Here is an 18,432-nt window from a genome sequence, read left to right on the forward strand (position 1 = left end):
CATACACATAAAAAAATCTTCAGCCTCATATGCTGAAAAAGCCCAGCACACTCATCTGGAAGTCACACAAATTGTGGCAAGCTTGTTTTTAACAGCAAAACCTCTCCCAAGAATATTACAGCTACCTTGATTTTTCACACTTTAAATTATTCTGAAGACACTGCAAGGCCATGCTGCAGGTTAGTTTGGCTTGGGTTTTTTCCTACAAAATAATTCTGCTAAATCACATGTATTCTCACAGCCACAATACATCACAGGCTGTATATATCCAAGGAAAACCAATTTCCCTTTAATTTTCTCTTCCAGATCAATACAGTGTGATAACATGTGCCAAAAGTGTATCATCTCAGGCTGAAAAACACAAAATAACAAGAATTATGGGTGGAAAATAGCACAGAGTTCTCTTCCTTTGGAATCATAAAAAAACCCTGCAAATGACAGGAAACCTGAAACAAAGTGCTTTGTAGTCACACAAGAGTCAGCCTGGCAAGCTCACTACCATAGGACACTGATCTTTCTCAAACACTTCACCATCCAACCTATGATCTTTAATTGCCAGGTTTCAGAAAGGTATTTTAACTGCAGTGAATAAAGACCCTGGTTCACTTTTGGCTGGTAAATGATACAATACCCTTAACTACTTTAAATAAGAATATTTGAGCCAAGCTGCATTCACAAATCAGAACTAATTTTTAAAACTACTGGTTTTTGTCATTAGGTGAACCAAACTGTCAACAGGTTCAGTTTTCTAAGCTGCTGAAATTCATTGGAAGTGTCAGTGCTAAGGATGCTACATAACTAACGCACAGACCACAGAAATGGAAACTTCAGTGATCTTACTTAACTAAAGCTAAGAATAATTAAGGGGAAAGACAGAAACCCCCAAGTGCTGTTATTACAGGAAGAAAAAAAAAAAACAAACTAGTGTGCACAGCACCTGAAGAAAAGTGAAAACTATTCAGACTCTGCATGATGTACAACAGTGATACCTATTCAGTCTGACTAAAATAGAGTTAGAGGTTTCTCCTCAGTTCTATAAAAATAAAAGATGCATAAAGCATGCCTGATAATGCTCATTGGTTCACATTTAGCTTGCTGTCAAATTTTAATAAGTGTATTCAGGTCAAGACTTGTGGTAAGAACTGTGAAGTATTAAGACCTCAATTACATAAAGAAGATTTATTCCCAAGTAAAGGAAATGCTACTTGCACAGCATAAAAAAACACACTTACAATATCTGGTTCTAATGGAATATAAAGCAAATCACGCCATTATTTGCAAAAGTAAGGGGATCCATAAACATTTTATACAGTGTAATGCTTAATCTGGGTAAAATCCACATATTTGAGACAAACATGATGTAGATTTTATTACAGGAAGCGTGGGGGTGTTTAAGAAGCTATCTAAAAAAAAAACCTGCATATGTATTGTTTCAAAACAAACTGAGATTCAGACTGCTTCAACAATTCTTCCGGGACAGACTCAAAAGACTGAAGTTAAAAGTTTTTTTTATTTCCGTATTTGTGGGATGAGAGTCAACCCATCAATTCAACAGGTCTATTCCTCAGATGTGTCATACAGCTTTATACAAAGACCACACCTTAGAAAAGTGCAATAAACCTTTCACCAAGCAGCAGTGCTGTGAGGGTCCTCCAAAGCTCAAGGACTTTACCATGTTTTTAGCCAGCAAACCAGCACAAGGGCAGCATATCTCATCTTCTGCAATAGCTCCAGCAATTTTATGGCAGCTACTCGATGGTTTGATTCAGACACTGAGTAAGACATGGGACTATGTAGCCCCCAGGCTTCTCTCCCAAATCCTTCCTGCTTTAAATAACTCACTGACATCTGCACTTGGTGGTGCACTGATTTTGGTGCTCAGAGCTGCTTATCGCCTATAGTTAGCTGTAATGAGATCATGACTGCTCCCCACACGTGCTTAAGCTGCTCAGACAGTACTGTCAAAGGACACAGAACAAACAGCCAGCCCTATCTTCTTGTGCCCTTTTTAAGATTTCTAAACTCACTTTTGGAAATGCTTGACAATACTTTGATACCAACAATAGAATAACATTAATTGAAATTAAAGATCACGTGATATTTTGCAGTAATGCACTCTAGAAGTTTAAAAAATTGGGAAAACAAGGCTCAGCATAGAACTATTGGGGGGGAAGAAAAGAGAAATGTCAGAACAGAATATATAAGCTATACAGTAGTTTAGCTTTACATCTGCACTTAAGTCAGCAGTGACAGACACAGGAGCATGCCCTGAAGAAAAGGCAGGAGGAGCTCAGTTTCCTTTTGCATTTCAAACTAGGAAAGACCATTACCAACACAGGTCAGGGGCTTCCCCACCAGGAAACTGAACTGTCTGACAACCACTACTTAAATACACCATGGTTGAAGAAAACAAGGTCATTTGAGTCTGTTTATACCACCGGGATACTGAGTCATATCTTTGTTGATAAAGAGCTGGGCAAAAACAGGTATGATTGACTTTCTTCCAAATTCAGAACAGCACAAAGTAACCTTGTTGAAACTGAAAGTCTATCAGAATAGCCTTACCAACTTTCAGCAAACTGACCTCAGAATAGAAAGGAAAAAAGTAGACAATTATAAGAGTTCTGAAATCATCATAAGGTGATTCAGCTGGAAATCGGCCACCTAAATGGCCAGAAGTACTAGACCATAAGTAAGCCTTCAAATCTTGGAATTTTAGTTTTTATTACAAAGAACTGACACAAATTTGGTGAATGAACAGGACTGAATTTTTCACTCTGTGCTAGTGCACTTACCTGTGTGTTTCTGTAGTATCTTTCAAAGATAAGACCAAAATTCCCAAAAACTGTATCTACACATCCTTACTTGAAGGGTATACTTACAAAGGGAGAGGTAAAAAGCAAGCAGTTTATTTCTCTTTGCATCTCTAAGGTGTCTGCATATGTATTCTGAGCAAAACAAAAAAAAAATACCTTGGAGATGTCACCCAAGCTCCTTTGGCTGAGCAGTCACTGGAATATGGAGCCAACTTCTCACAGCCAAGAGGGAGCAGGACCCCAGAAGCAAGTCAGCCTGCAAAATGATGTATGGAAACAAGTTAGCAAGTCCTAAATTAGCTTTTATTTAGATCTTTACTTGCTTGTCAATTCAGAATGTCTGAGAGCATGCCTTCCCTAAAGACTGGGACTGGAATTCACAAGTTCCTTTCAGGATGCAAATGCTCTCACTCATTCCTGTGGGCTCTGACAGATGCTCTTTACCAAACCCACCAGCTGGGCTGAGGGGACACACTGTCCCCAGTTGCCTCAGCCACCCTCAGCTGAGAATTCCCAACCAGGGTGGAGCAGAGCAGGATCCATGACTGTTTCTCACCAGGCAGGGACAGGCATTAGGGAAGAAAGGCTGAAGCAGAGTATATTAAACCCCAGCAGCTGAACAGGCCTGGTTCACAAGGGAGGTAGTGTTTGGCAAAGCAGCAGGACAGCTGGTGAAGGAGATAACCTTTCTAACTACAAAAGCTAAATCAGAGACAGCTTATCTACTGCAGCTCCCAAGCACGTGTAGTGACGTTCCTACCAGGACAGACACATCTGTATCATAACCTCTTTCACTGCTTTTATCAGATTTGGTTGACACAGATCTTCAATAATATAATTATAGCAGCTATCTCAGTGTTATTTTTTAACAAAACAACTGCACCCATTTTAACTACTGTGGACACGTTATACAGATAGAGAGACGCTGTATAGCAAAGCTTATTCCTTTACTGCCAAAGAAGGAGTTCAAGCATTAATGACACCACATACTGACAGGAGTGATGCAAAATAAATGCAAGCTTAAGAAGCTTGCCTTTTACACACAGTTAATGCCACTCAAAATGCATACAGAGGAGCCTGTGGAAATAAATGAAGGCAAAGAAAGGACTTGCACCTCAGTACCATCTGCAGAGTGGTTCACACCAACATGGATTGCACAGGAAGCACAGGCAGCCCAACACACATTGATTAAGAAAGAGAATTGCATCTATTAGGAAGCACATCTACCCGAACAGCACACTGGGAAAGCCAAAAATAACAGCTGCTGCCACATCAGAACGGCACAACACTGCGCACAGGCAATGCCTGCAAAACAGAAACTAAGCAGCCACGCACACACACTTCCTCTTCCTCCCCCCACCATCCCTACGACACCAGCAACAAACCTGATATTAAACACTGGCCAGCATCCTGCTCTGCATTCCTATCACATCAGGAATAGAAATGAGGGAGACTGCTAGCTGCTCCTCCATATAGCTGAAGGGCTCCTTCAGTTTACAGCACGTAACACAAATTCTTGACGTGACTCTTGCAGAGGGTTCTGTCACATTTTCTTTCTTTTGCTCCTTTTCTCATTTTTCTCCTTTGCTCACCCATTTCAGAGCTCACTAAGGACCCTCTGTACTTACTGGACTTGGTTTTGATACATTCCCTCTCAAAGACTGGGAGATTAGACATAAAAGCAGTTGTTCCTATGCATGTCACATTATGTACAAACAAGCAAGCAGAGAGCCACATACAAATGCTGCAAGTCAAGTTCAATGCAAATCCTGCCCAGCATAAAACCTGACAATGTGACACTGTCAAATGTAAGAGAAAACAAACCAGGTTACAGGTTTTCATCAATACTAAGCTCTGAGACTACAAATCCCAGCATCAACACTCCATTGAGATGCTCACATCTCCAACACATTGCAAGCTAATTCCTGATGGACAGACTGGGGGAATCTACTGACAGCAAGTGAAGTGCCTAGGTTGCACTGCAATAATCAAGGCCTCTGACAGATTTTCCATGGCTTCAGTATCTGCATTACAACCACAGACTGAAGAAACACACCTCCTCTAGAGCATGGGTTCTGGATATCCAATTCAAACTCAGAACCTACATTTCTTATCCCAATGGAAAGCCAGAAGTCAGTGCCACAACCACCTAACGTGCCAGCCAGAATTCACCAGATCCACAAAAGCATTTAGACATGGAGAAACTAAATGAAAACTGAACTGTGAAAAGTGATCAAACCTTTTTACGAACATTTGGTGATCCACTGGACCAAAGAGACTGTGCCCTGTAAGCAGATGGTCAACAAATATCCCCAAGCTTGTACAGGGCTCCTCATCTCGCACCAGTCAAGCTCAACAAGGTCACATTTCATTATTTGACCATTTTACCCAAAAGGAATAAACTCCATATTTATGGGAGAAAAGAAAAGAAACAAACCAGACAGTTCAGATGGGATAAGCAGAGCACACAACTGCATGACTAAGAAGAAATCATACCACCTGTTTAAAAGGCCAATCAGTTGATTAAGGGCACAGGTACTACTCCAGCCTGGCACTTTTTTGACCTCTGAGTGCTTGCTGCTCTAACCTTGACTTTTCACTACGTGCAATGCAAGAGAGAGTAACTTCCAAGTCAGTTGACTTGCACAATCTGCCAAGAGAGGATTTCAAAGCACACCTAGTCTTTCTTTCTACAATATTTTTATAAGAAGGACATGCTCAGTGCTGTCAACCTGATGACGAGGCACACAACAATTCACAGAAGTAGGACAGAAGCATGGGCTTAATTTAATCTTAATATTCTTAAATATATGTTAGAATGTTGTTTAAAATTATTTTATGTACAAAAAAATAGATAACGTAAAAATACATTGTTGCACTCTTACATAGTCACACTGCAGATTACTGTGAACTCAGATAAGACCCCATTCCAGCACCAGCCCCATTTCCCTTGCACCTGCAAAATCATTTAAGCACCCAAAAAGCTGGGAAGAAAAACAGACAGCTTGTCTTCAGCTTGATCAGTCTGTAAGTCAGGGAACTCTCATTCTCACCTGCACAGGCACAAACAACAAGGCAAGAACCTCCTATGGGCTGCAGTCTATACTTACATGAGCTGGAACCACACATGGAACATGAAACTGGTGATTGGAAGCAGATCTTAAAAACTGTTCCCTTTCTCATCTCAACAGATAATCATGCTCACTTGCTCTTCTTCTACACAAGAAACATGCAAAACTGCCACAAAGTGCCTAATAAAATCCAGAGGGTCCAGGAGAATGTCCCACCAGCATATCCTACACTTTCCATCAAAGATCCCTACGCTAATAACCTTGTACACATCAACTTCCTCCTCCAGGAGCTAAGGATCACTTCCCCTGCTCTCCCGAAAGTCCTCACTAGACAGGAAGCAAAGGCAAGGCCATGAAAAAGGACATTTCAGATCAGCCTAACAGGTTCTAACCAGGATAGCATAGCATCCATGCACCTGGAAATGGCTGTGCTGAAAAAGCTGAGAGGGTATGAAATGGCCTCTAAGAAACAAACAAAAAAAAAAAAAAAAATTAGCATTAGGACAATTCAGAACATTGACAAAACAAGAATTTGATACAGTTGAAAAAGCAACTCAATGTTATCTTGCTTTATAGAGCTCACAACTACCTCTTTTTACAACCTATCACTTTCCTTCCAGCTCCAAAACAAAGCACTTACCTTAGGTCAGAGCTAAACTAACCCAGAAAAATACTTGACAATCTAAATAGTAAGAAATTGTTACATGGGATTAGAAGAGACCTATTTAGGCTTACAGTGACAACATGCTATAACTGATACACCTAATTCTAAAACACTTTGAAGCTCCTGACAGTATTTCTATAAAAAGGACATCAGAATCTTAGTTCAGTGATAAACAACAAGGATACCATTATTTTTCTCCATGAAAAGCCTGACCACACACACAAGTGTTAGCATATCAGATGCAGTTGACAGTTCACTACAATGAGACTTTTACAAGATACTACTGCATATTATTTTCTGAAACAAGCTACTAATTATGTTTACACAGCCCTAACGATCACAGAAACATTACATTAAGAATCAACAGAGACCCAAGTCCCCACCATTCCTGCACCATTCAGTATTTCATTAGCAAAGGCCAATTTTGGAATCCAGCTCTGGAAGCTCTGTTAAGGCAAGTTACCAAGTTAAGGCAGGTGAACCTGAAGGGAGGAAAAGCAGATGGAGCAAAAACAGAGCAAGACAGGTTGAAATGACAAAGGCAGCACACACTAAAGTATATTGCTTGGGGGGAAAAAAATAAATAGAGGGCTGATGCTGAGCTTAAAAATGAAGGAATATGGACCCCGGGACCAGTGTAAGTTCAGAGCAGTTCAAAAATGAACAGGAGTCGGTACCACCTACCCTAATTCAACCCCTCCATGGAAACCCTGGGGAAGGTTGGTCCCAGTCCAGGTCTGCAGACCCACGAGCACACCTACACCGGGGGACTGCCAGGCACTCCGGGTGTCCCCACGGGGGCAGCCAGCGCTCCTGGGGCCACCCACACCCCTCCCCTGCCGGGGGGCAGCACGGACGGACCCCTAGCCCCACCAGCCTTCTCACCATGTTGGTTTCATGTTACCGCCGCGGCTTCCGAGCTCCTTCCTGCGCGCAGCTCCTGTGGAAGGGAAGGAAGGGCACAAAGGGAGGGGACGCTCGCTCTGCCCGCTGGGCACGGCCCTGCCCCAGCACCGCGCTGCCCAGCCCGGGGAACCCCGCCCCGGCCGTGCCCCAGGCCGGCCCCGCAGGGGAAAGCGCCCGGGTCCCACCCACGCACACACGGGGACGTACCGGGCTCCCCCCAGCCCCTCCTCACGGGGCTGCGCACGGAGCCCCCACTCCAGGCCCACCCCGGTGCTCGCTGCCCCCTCACCGCGGCTGCTCACGGGGCCGTGCCTGCCTACCCCCTCTCCCTTCACGGGGCCACACCAGGGACTCCCCTTCACGGCAGCGGGCTCGGCTCAGCCCCCCGGCCCTCAGCCTGGCCAGTTCCCGCCTGCCGCGGCTCACCGGGGCCGGCGCTGCCTGCCCGGCCGGGACACCGGAACGCGGAGCCCCAGCGCCGCCGCTCCCCGCCGCTCGAATCAACAACAAGATGGCGGCGCCCAAGCGGGCGGAGCCCGGCGCTGGCCGTCATAGCAACCGCGCCGTCCAAAGCCCGCCCTGTCGCCCTGCGCGCCAACCCATACCCGAGTCCCGCCCCACGGGGGTCCAACCCGGACTCTGATAGGTCAAACTCGGTGTCGCTCAAGCGCGGAGCCGCTCCGCCCTTTCCCGAGTGCGGACGGCAGCGCACGTTAGGCACACGTGACGCCCGCCAGAGCCCCGCCCCCTCGAGGGTAGCGCCTCCTCATTGGCTGCCCGCGGAGAAGGGGGGGCGCTCCGCCAATGGGCGCGGCCCGCGGATCCGCGCTCCGAACCCACCTCCGGCAGCTCCGCGCTCCGAACCGCGCTCCCCGCTCCGAGCCGCGCTCCCCACTCCGAGCCCACCCCCGACAGCTCCGCGCTCCGAACCGCGCTCCCCGCTCCGAACCCACCCCCGACAGGTCCGCGCTTCCCAACCAGAACCCACTCTTGCCCGCTCTGCACTCCGTGTTCCCCAATACAAACTCACGCCCAGCCGTCCCGCGGCCCCACACTCAGAGCTCCCCCTCCGGCCGCCGCTCCCACCGGGGTCTCGCCAATGGGACACGCTCACGCACCACTCCGGTACCATAAAGAGTTAAATTCCGGACGGTCACGGTCCCCGTGGGCACAGAGCAAAAGGGACCCTCAGGCAAAGTCACACAGGTGACCCCTCTCACTGTGAAATTTCACGGCTGGCCCCTGTTCCCTTTTCCTCCCCTTACTCACCTACTCCCCAAATTAGTCTCTCCCCTCTTATCCCGCCAGCGTTTCATTTCCCCAGGAGCTGCCAGGGAGGCGTCCCGTGGCGCGCTCCTTTGAAATTCAAATAAGCGCTTTCCCACCTCCCGCTGACTGACGCCTTCAAAGGCTCCCGCCGCTCCCAGCTCCTCCTGCGGCGTCCCGCTCACCTGCACCCACGCTAATTCACTTTTCCTCCCAATTACCAACCCATCCCCTCTGCCGACCAGCTGCTCATCCCACCCGTTTGCGCCTGCGAGCGCTATAACAAAGCAGAGTTTGAGGAGAACACGGGACTCGGGGCAAAAAATGCTCAAAATTACCCGTGGCTGAGTTTTATTGCCCGAGATAACCTCCCTGTGGAGGACTACCCCTGCTGGGTCATGTCCTGAGGACAGAGATGCTTCTGTGACCGAAGCAGACTTGGCCAAGGCTCTCGCATTTTTTTTTCGCAGTTCCAAGCCCGCTGCCAATCCTTGTCCTGGGTCATGCCACTCACACCGCTGACGAGACAGTGCTAATGACCACCACAGCAGGACAGCCAGCAGTAGCACTGCCCGGCAAGGGGACTCCTTAAGGCAATCACAGCAGCGTGTGCAATCTCTGACACCATTTATTAGCTCTACACTGGCTGAGGTGGCTCAGGGTTTGAGGCACCCAGTGTCATGCACCCCATGTGCAGCCGGTTTGGCCACAAAGGATGGGTCTCCTCCTCGGGGGCCACACCAGCTCTCTGCCAGCACCCGATGCTCTGCCCAGCGCTGCCCACATGGAGCTGTGGGTCACAAGGAGCCACTCATCGAGGCAAGCCCTTCAGATCCAGCGCCGAGCCCCGGTCATGCTATGGAAGAGATAGTCCCTGCCGCTGCCTGAGATGGAGGCAGCACTCAGTCACTGCCCCCCAGGCCTGGTCCCCATCTCTCCTGTGCACAGACCCCTCTGCCTGGGGGACACAACCCAAGGCTGCTCTGGGGCTGTAGGACAGGGCACTCACATGGGTCCTGAGCATGGCCATCAAACTGCCCCTGTGTGGAGGACACAGGAGAGGCTGCAGAGGGACACAGGGCTCTTCCTGCCTCCCTGGAAGGACACCCACCCTCACTGCCACACACTTACTGGGCTGCTGGCATGTTGACGTCCCTGTTCCTCCTTGCCCCTGCTGTGCTCCATCACATCCCAGGAGCTGCAGAAGGGAGAGGGGAAGGGAGGGAATACTGTCAGTGATGGGCTGCCAGCCTCAACCCCACGAGAGGCTGCTGGGAGCAACTTGACAGCCAGGTTTTGCCCTGGCAGCTACACCCTGTTAAGCCCATCATCCACCTACCTGCTTGTCCCCTAGCACAGAAGGGGACTGTGAGAGCGCTGTGCTCCCCCAAGCACCACCACCTTTCAGCAGTGCCTGAGCAGCAAGCAGGTCTGCCACCACATCCACTTGTTTCCCCCTGTGCTGGCAACGCATCCCTCTTGTGCTTGGAGGATGCTGTGCTGAGGGAGCTGCCAGGGCCACCCACAGGGACTGAGCCTTGCATGGTCACTACAGCCCCAGTGTCACCAAGCACCGTGCCCCCAATCTTACCAATGAACCTGGATCCAGCTAAGCATCACCTCAGGGCAGTTATGCCACTGGAGGTGGCTGTTATCCTGCCCATGGGCTTGCAGGTCTCCTTGCTGTGCAGACACTTGGCACAGCCTGGTCTAGCATCTCCTCAGGCTCTCTCCTCTGTCACCTGCCACCATCACTGATCCTCCAGGGCTTGTCCAGCCTGCTCACCTTCTCCCTGGGAGCTTTCCCTGACAAACAGGGCTCACCCCTGCCAAACAGGGGCTCCCCTGGTGAGCTGCAGTGACCTCAGCCCTGGTGCCAGGACCCAGCAGTAGGCATTGGCACCAACGCTGTGCACTCTGTCCACTGCAAAGTTTGTGCCCCAGCTTGGCTACCGACATCACTGTCTCCTGGCCAAACTGCTCTCTCTGTTCCCATAGCTCCCATCAGGGCTGCACCCTTGCCCTGGGCAGAGACGGCTCCCTGGCACAGCAAGCTATAGCCAAATGCTGAGTATATCAAACATACCCTGTGTGCTGTGGCTCCCTGGCTACCTGCAAGGACAACACAACTGCCAGTATGACCATCGTGGCCATGTAGCACTCACCTCTGGGCCAGGAACAGCTTGCCAGGAGCCCAGTTGCTGTGGGAGGAGCAGAAGGCAGCTGTGAACCCTCAGTCTCATTCGCTGTGCCATGCCGTGAGGCGGGCTGGGGCTCACCTGCACAGCTGGTTCCGGGCTATGCAGCCCAGGGTGGCCAGCAGCAGGGCACCAGAGATGGTGAGTACGGCCACAAACCAGGCTGGCGGGTGCCACGCTGCCTCTGTCTGCAACACAACCAGCGGCTCCTTCTGCAGCGTCTGTGGAGGCAGTGGGGTGAGGGGCCATGGGAGGTCCAGTGGACCCTGGAGCACCAGCTGGTCAGTGGGCTCTGCTCACCGTGTGCTGGGTGGTGGTGCTGGGTGGCACCGGAGTGCTCCGGGGGGTGACGTGCACCACCAGTGCCACCACGCTGCTGCGGCGGCGGGCACCAGAGCCGGCCCACACCTCCACCAGCAGGACAAATGGGTGAGGTGAGGCTCGGTCACTGGGGAGGTAGATAAGGGTGTTCCCTTCCAGCCGAAAGCGCCCGTCTTCATTGCCTGGACGAGAAGGTCTGCTCAGTGTCACACCACGGCGAGGGCTGGTTTGTGCCGTGGCTTGGCCGTTCCTCACCTCCAACAATGGTGTAAGTCAGCACGGCGCTGTCGGGGCTACCGTGGCACGCCAGGCGGGTGACAGGCTGGCGGCTGCCCGGGGACCCAGCCGTGATCCGCAGCTCCTGCACCTCGGGGATGCACACCGGCAGCTGGTCCAGCACAGCCTGCCAGGAGCAGGGGGAAGCGGTAGGGCACCCACAGACCTCACACCCACCACCGCTCACCCAGCGGGCTGCCCTCGCACCTGCAGGCGCACAGACACGTCGCACATGCGGCTCTGCCTCTTCCTTGGGTCCAGGTCATTGTGGGTGTCCGTCAGCTGCACCACCAGCCTGTAGCTCTTCTGCTGCTGGGAGTCCAGGGGTCCCACCACGCGGATCTCGCCTGTGGAAAGGTGTGAGCTGTTGGGAACCGGTAGATGCCATGGGGTGTGGCAGGGGCTGGGGAAGGGGCTCACCAGTGCGCCTGTCGATGGAGAAGGGCTGTGCAGGGCCAGAGCCCCCCTCCAGGCTGTACTCAAGGCTGTCCAGGGGATAGTCACGGTCAGTGCCAGCCACACGCCCCACGACCATGCCGAAAGCTGCTGTCTCTGGCACAGTGAAGGTGGCACTGCTGGGGCACGCCGGTCTGAATTCGTTGACAGGTGTCACCGTCACAAGCACAGGCACACGGGCTGTGTGGCACACAGCTGCTCAGCCATACTGGCACCACCCCACAGCCTGTGCAGGGCTGGGTCACATGGGCATCTCTGGGGCAGCAGGGAAGGATGTTTCCTCTGTGATCTGCTGTTTTGGGGATTAGGAAAGGTCTTATCCCACCCTAGGGAAATGGGCACTCACTGCTCTGTAGGGGCTGCCCTCCCACTGTCACCACAATGGTGGCTGTGAACTGGAAGCCCAGAGCAGCCATGGTCTCCGAGTCATAGTCCAGGCTGGTGTTGACCTGCCAAGCCAGGAGGGGAGTGTCAGGCAGAGAGCCGAGGTGCTCTGCAAAGCTCAGATGCCCTGCAAAACCAGAGTATCCCACAAAGGCAGGGTGTCCCACAAAGCTGCGATGCCAGGGGAGGAGGAAGCAAGTGAGGAGAATGAGCAGGCCTTGGGGAGCAGGGAGCCCTGAGGAGCCCTGACCCAGAACTTGGCATGACAACACATGTCACAGGGTCCCCCTTGTCCCACTGGGCTCTGGGGTCTGTGCTTGCTGTCCATCTGGGCACTGCCCACGGTCCCGCTCACCTTCAGCTGTGGCCCCTCCATGCAGAAGTGGGAGCGGGAGGAGGGAGGCCCCTCGAGAGCATAGTGCAGGCATCCATCAGTGCTGGTGGAGTCAGTGCACCTCAGTGTCACCAAGGTGCTGCCAGGGGACACTGTTTCAGGCACCTGGGACCTGTGGCAGGGTAGCCAGCAGCTCAGCCTCTGTCCCATGTCCATGTGCAGCAAAGAGTCCCATGTACCCCACTCCCCCCTGAACCATACACGAAGATGGCTGGGACACATCTTGGTGCCTGACAGTTTGTCCCCTGCACAGTGACGTTGACCGTGGCGGTGGCGTGGTCGTCAGGGTGCAGTGTGTTGTAAGCCCGGATGAGGAGGTGGGCACGGGTCACCTCCAGCCGACGGGTGCTGCGGATCTCGCCCGTCACTGCAGGAAGAGCCATGGCCTCACACTGGGCACAGGGACACAGACAGGGCGTCCTCGGGGACCCCTGCTGCCCTGCTCACCCTCATCAATGGTGAAGAGCATGGGAGCCACAGGAGCAAGGATGGCATAGCGGACATTGTCACCTCTGGCATGGACCTGTGTGACCACCTCCCCGGGGCCAATGTCTTCTGTCACCGACACAGCCTGGTGTGGCTCACTGCAGGTGAGGTGGGCATTGTGGTGCAGCCTGGAGCCACCAGCACCCCCCTCCTGGCCCAACCCCACTCACGGGAAGGTGACACGGGGACGGTGTGATGGCAGCACCTCCACCCTTACAGCCCCGCTGCAGTTGTGCCCATGACGATCCATCACCTCAATCTCCAACCTGAATGTCTGTGGGGCAGCACCAAGGCAGCTGTGGGATAGCCCCAAGTGGCACCAACGATGGGGATGGGAACAGGAATAGGGATGAAGCTACTAACAGGGACAGGAACAGGAATAGCGATGGGATGGGAACAGAAACAGGGACAGAGACAAAGAAGAGGGGGCAAGGGATGAAAATGGGGCTTGGCACAGGAACAGAGGTGGAAAGAAGTGTGGAGATGGAAATGAGTATGAGCTGGAGACTAGAATGGGCAGGAATACAGGGATAAGGATATGGGCAGGACTTGAGAGCAGAAGGAGATGGGGACAGGACTGGAGCACTTGTGGATCCGGAGTAAACAGGCAATTTTGGTAAGAGCAGGATGGGGAGAGCTGTGGCCAGGGAGGGGCTAAGCCCTGATGGACTGAGAGGTGGCTGTGACCAGCCTGGGGCTGCTGGTGCCCACCTGGGTGTCCTTGCTGGGGTCAAAACCATTGTCAGGTGCCAGCACTAGGCCCCGGCGGGTGAGCGTGAGTGGTGTGTTGCGGTTTCGGAGCCTGAACTGCAGAAAGGAGGGTGATGGGAACCCCTGTCCCACTCCTCAATACCCGGGGCTCTGCTGTCTCCAAGGCTGCTCCCTTCTATGGGGGTGTGGCCCCCCAGGGAGCTGCCACTCACCGTCAGCCCACCAAGCGGCTGTGGCAGCACCGCGTACAGGGGTGTCCTGGGTGCCACATCTGCCAGCACCTGCACCACATCACCCTCTGGAGCACAGCACAGCTGTGGGAGCTTGGTGCTGGCTGGCACCCACAGCCCCCACTGCCCTGTGCCCCTGTTTCCTACCTGCACTGGCAAATGGGGAATCACAGCGAAACACCTGCCCTGCTGTCACCTGGACAAAGAGTCGCTCTTCCACCTCACCCTCACCAGGACAAGCAGCCCGCAGGATCAGTGTGTACTGGTTCACCTGGTGAGCATCGAGCTCCGCACCAGCACGCAGTGTCACCTGCAGTGGGGACACAATCACTCAGCAGGGTGCCTGCCAGCTCCTGCCCCATTCCCTATTCCCCAGCCACACCTCAGCCCGGAACGTGGTGGCATCTGTGGGGTCAGAGCTGATGGCGATGGAGTTGAAGGGGTGGCTGGGCTCGATGCTATCCAGGGTGACATTGGGACTGCTGCTTGAGTTGCTGCAGGACACGGTCACATCAGCGACGCGGCTGCCTGGCACTGTGTCCTCACTCAGGGCTACCACACGTGGCAAGTCAGGCAGGACTGGTGGGAGACCCCAGTGACCACTGATGGCTCACACAGCTGTGCTTATGAAGCTCTGCTCCTGCACCTAAGCACCAATGCAGGCACAGGTTTCCCTGCCTGGCACAGCCGGGTCCAAAAATACCCCACTCTTACCTGTTGCTCTGACGAAGGTACCTGCAAAGAGGAGAGTGTCACCCCAGCCTGCCAGGTGTGCCCTGGCAATGCCCTGGGGAAGCCACAAAATTCCCTCTGTGAGATGCTCTGATGAAACCCCAGTGGTGTCTGGATATGCCACAGTGATGCTCAAAAGAAGCCCCAGTAACAACCTGGAAACGCTGAGGATACCCGGGCAATGCCCTGAGCATGCTCTTGTGATGCCCCCTCCCTGCCTCAACCCAGCCAGGCAGCTGCCGATCCCTCTGCCCATCCTAGGGTCAGCCCCAGGAATGTGGGAGCAACCGAGGAGAGCCTCTCCCCTCTCCCCTTCCTCTCAGCCATCCACCCAGGATCTGGCAAAGGGTACCCCGAACACTATGACCTTGAAGCACCTACCTGGGGCATAGAGGCTGAGGAGGAGGAAGGTGAGGTGCCCGTGCATGCCCATGGCTCGCTGGGTGTTTGGGACAAGCTGCAGCCGGTTGCCAGGGGTGCCGGGCACCACCCCAGCCCGGCGTCATGCCGTCCATCCCCACCCGTGGTGGCCGTCCCCGCCAGGGGAGGGACAGGGCACGGCTCCAGTGCCCCCAGCTCTGCACGCCGCCGCTCTCAGCCCCTCGCCACTCGAGCTCCGTGGGGTTTGGCTGCCACCCCACGCTGCTTCACCACGCGGCACGCTCGGGAACCGGGAAAATTAGCAGGGAGGTAATTTTTGGCCGTGTTCTCGTTCATTTGCAAACCAGTGCCGCTTCTCCCGGGCTCCCCATTAAGCGCTATTAGTTCCCAATTAACGGGCGCTGTGGCCAGGGTCACTCTTCCCTTCCCTCCTCCACCCCCCAGGCCGGCTCTGGCAGCCCGGTGGCGCAGGGTGCCGAGGGGGGAATGCCTCCGCCGGGGCCCTGTACCGGGACTGCCCTCCGTCCCAGCGGGGCATACCGGGCTGCGGGACCCCCCAGGTGCTGCCGGGGCCAGGGCACGGATCTCGCCTGTCCCGGCGGTGCCCGGGTGGTGCCCGGCGCGGGGCCCCGGGGCGGCGGGGAGGGGTCCGTGGGCGGGGCGGGGCCCCGGGGCGGCGGTGCCGGTGCGGGCCGGGCTCACGTTACGGCGGCCCCATTGGCCGGGGCGGGCCGGGGCGGGGCTGCCGGGCAGCGCCGGGAGGCGGCGGGCACGGCCGGGCGCTCCGTCCGCTGTCGCTGCTGCTGCTGCTCCGGCACCGGCGGCACTGGGAGCGGCGCCGGGGGAGCAGGACCGGGCATGCACAACGCCCGCCCGGACGAGCTCGGCGCCGACCGGGTGAGTGCTGCCGCGGGCACCGGGAGGGAACGGGATGGGACGGGAGCACCGTGCCTGCGCCCCGCCGCCCCGGGACTGCCGTGACGTCCGGCCGCTGCCGGCGACATCAGGGCCGTGACATTACACGCGAGGCCAAAGGCGGCGCGGGGGACGTGGGCACCCGGTGGGACACTGGTGGTGTGGGGACACGGATAGCCGGCGGCCACAGTGTCCAGCTGTCAAGATGCCAAGCGGCACCGTCCCCCCGGAGCTGCCACCCTGCCACCCACCTGGGCTACCCCGAGGGACAGCGATGACAGGGTGGCTCTTCGGCTCTCCTGGGCCTGCCACATGCTTACCCAGCACCTCACAACCGGCTGCCCCAGTGTTCCCGGCCAGCGGCGGGACTGGGCGGCTCGGAGTGGTGGCACATTGCCACTAGGGATGGATGAGAGGGTCCCAGCCAGCGGGGAGGGGGACGGCGATTGGGACGGGGACGGGGAGAGGGACAAGGACAGTCCTGCCAGCAGCTGTGTTAGGGCCAGACAGAGGGGACACAATTATCGGTCCTGGAAGCAATCCCTCCTGCACACTCAGCTTTCCGCGACTCCAGCGTGGAAAGGAAAGCGGACGTAACACCCTGCTTTTGGGTTCAGACAATAGGAATTCAAGATCGAGGAGCGGCCCGGCTGCAGGAGCCAGGAGTCCCTTCCAGCGCCTGCCCGGCCGTGCTCCGTTCAGCCCCGGCTGCCTTGGTCCCCTGTATTCCCCGGCGTTTGGGGGGCCCCGTGCCTTGAGCGCAGGCCTGGCTGCACCCTGACGTCACCTGGGGTGTCCCCAGCTGGAGGGCGCAGGGTGGGTGGGTGGCCCTGCCAACGCACGGGGGGAGAGCCCCACCCCAGCACCCGCGGGTGCCCCAGGGCTGCCGCTGGCCCCGTGCCACCGAATGGGACTGTGCCGGAGAGGTGTCCCGGTTGCCTCCCACCGAGAAGAGGGCACTCGAGGGGCTGTCGGGGGGGCAGTGGAGCGCCAGCTCCTACGTGCCGCGGCCCTCTGTCATTTCCCGCAGGCACGGCCGGGGCTGGGTGCCTGCTTGCTCACCCGACAAGCCGCTGCACGCCGGCCGGCTCCGCGCAGGAGCCGCAGGAAAGCGGGGCCCGGGGCTCCAGGCAAGCTGGGACCTGCGGCCCTCTCTCCGCACCCTGCTGCACGCCCATTGCGCCAGCAAAGCCCCCCCGAGCCGGGCCGGCGGGGTGCCGAGGAGGGTGGGATGGGGGATCGCGGTGCTGGCTGGGGTCAGTGGCGACAAGCGTGCTGATGTGCCCTTTCCCTGCAGTGGTGCCGGCGGGACGCGGGGCCGACGCTGCGGGCGCACATGCAGGGCACGCGGCAGGCACCGCACCACCCCGGCAGGGCTCCGGGACCGGCCCCCCGTGCCCCGCGCCCCGGCTCGGCGGCGGACTCGGCCTGCAGCCTGGATCCGGGAGGCGAGGAGGAGGAGGGGGGAAGCCCGGCCGCTCGCTCCCCCCCGGCCAGCGAGCGCAGCCTGGAGTTCGACTCGGGGTACTCGGAGGCGTCGGGGGGAACGTGGAGGGAAGAGGAGGTGCCCGTGCGGCGCCGGCATCTGCTGCCCTGCCAACGGGCACACCGGCTCTCCGCCGGCCCCGCCGCACCACCGCCCGCCCCCGCCCGCCGTGTCCGCCCCAAATCCACCTCGGACGCCTGCCTGGAGCAGTGGCGGGCCCTGGAGCCCGCCGACACGCAGGACTGGACCGTAGCACTGCTGTCGCAGAGCCGGAACCGGCAGCCACTGGTGCTGGGCGACAACTGCTTCGCTGACCTGGTGGAGAACTGGATGGACCTGCCCGAGGTGGGCGCCGAACCGCGTCGCAGAGCTCCTGCCGAACCCTCCCGCCGGCTGGCCAAGCCCCCCGCCTTCCTGCTCAGCCTCTCGGGCAATGTACGCCGTAAGCTGGCCAACATGGCCCGACCCCGGGGGGCCGACGGTGCCCGCCCGGGCGGCCGCGATACCACCAAGCGTTTCTCCTGCCCGCTGGGGCTGGGGGGACAGCCCAAGGGCGCCTGCTTCCATCAGTCCCACAGCAACATCGCCCAGCTGGCCACGGACTTTCACCGCTTCACCGCCTTGATGAACAGCCGCAGCCGCCAGCCCATCATCTGCAACGACGTTATCGGCTACATTTAGCCCTGCTGCTGCGGCCCGCACCCCCACCCTGTAAATAAACCCCCGTTTTGTACGGTCT

At 55.6% G+C, this 18,432-nt stretch overlaps 3 protein-coding genes across 9 annotated transcripts in view; 1 reads left to right on the forward strand and 2 right to left on the reverse strand.

Moving 5' to 3' along the window:
• IP6K1 (inositol hexakisphosphate kinase 1) overlaps positions 1–7,985 on the reverse strand; it is a 36,194-nt gene extending 28,209 nt beyond the window's left edge. For 3 of the 7 annotated variants that reach the window (XM_058845413.1, XM_058845407.1, XM_058845411.1), the window contains exons 1-3: positions 7,884–7,985; positions 7,437–7,491; positions 2,973–3,072 (exon numbers count right to left, since the gene is read on the reverse strand). The gene's annotated coding sequence lies outside the window, so the exon portion shown is untranslated. Of the gene's footprint in view, positions 1–2,972; positions 3,073–7,235; positions 7,403–7,436; positions 7,492–7,664 lie in introns of those variants that run through there. The other 4 variants (XM_058845408.1, XM_058845409.1, XM_058845410.1 and 1 more) reach the window with 4 other exon arrangements.
• A 1,384-nt stretch (positions 7,986–9,369) lies between these two features.
• On the reverse strand, positions 9,370–15,912 carry CDHR4 (cadherin related family member 4). Its single transcript, XM_058844990.1, has 18 exons — positions 15,293–15,912; positions 14,562–14,758; positions 14,327–14,489; positions 14,162–14,247; positions 13,950–14,045; positions 13,409–13,512; positions 13,200–13,336; positions 12,954–13,119; positions 12,714–12,864; positions 12,321–12,423; positions 11,939–12,154; positions 11,726–11,865; positions 11,498–11,645; positions 11,222–11,424; positions 11,003–11,142; positions 10,889–10,924; positions 9,855–9,921; positions 9,370–9,763 (listed from the first exon to the last, which is right to left on the reverse strand). The coding sequence occupies exons 1-18, from the start codon at positions 15,342–15,344 to the stop codon at positions 9,626–9,628; spliced, it is 2,343 nt and encodes a 780-aa protein (XP_058700973.1). The 5' UTR covers positions 15,345–15,912; the 3' UTR covers positions 9,370–9,625.
• Positions 15,416–18,425, forward strand: INKA1 (inka box actin regulator 1). The gene is made up of 3 exons (XM_058845205.1): positions 15,416–15,601; positions 15,737–16,189; positions 17,505–18,425. Exons 1-3 carry the CDS (start codon positions 15,416–15,418, stop codon positions 18,372–18,374), a joined length of 1,509 nt encoding a protein of 502 aa, XP_058701188.1. The 3' UTR covers positions 18,375–18,425.
• Positions 18,426–18,432: the final 7 nt, after the last annotated feature.

Source organism: Poecile atricapillus, chromosome 9, assembly GCF_030490865.1.
Source record: "Poecile atricapillus isolate bPoeAtr1 chromosome 9, bPoeAtr1.hap1, whole genome shotgun sequence".
In the NCBI taxonomy this organism is placed as follows: Eukaryota; Metazoa; Chordata; class Aves; order Passeriformes; family Paridae; genus Poecile; species Poecile atricapillus.

Bases quoted from the DNA above. Each gene is read 5' to 3' on its own strand.
- CDHR4 (XM_058844990.1), bottom strand. From the start codon at position 15,344: ATGGGCATGCACGGGCACCTCACCTTCCTCCTCCTCAGCCTCTATGCC. The intron at 14,046-14,161 runs GTGAGTGGCAGC...TCCTTTCTGCAG, and splicing joins AGCCGCTTGGTGGGCTGACG to TTCAGGCTCCGAAACCGCAA. The intron at 12,865-12,953 runs GTATGGTTCAGG...ACCCTGCCACAG, and splicing joins TGTGTCCCAGCCATCTTCGT to GTCCCAGGTGCCTGAAACAG.
- INKA1 (XM_058845205.1), top strand. From the start codon at position 15,416: ATGCCGTCCATCCCCACCCGTGGTGGCCGTCCCCGCCAGGGGAGGGAC. The intron at 15,602-15,736 runs GTAATTTTTGGC...TCCACCCCCCAG, and splicing joins CCGGGAAAATTAGCAGGGAG to GCCGGCTCTGGCAGCCCGGT. The intron at 16,190-17,504 runs GTGAGTGCTGCC...CTTTCCCTGCAG, and splicing joins ACGAGCTCGGCGCCGACCGG to TGGTGCCGGCGGGACGCGGG.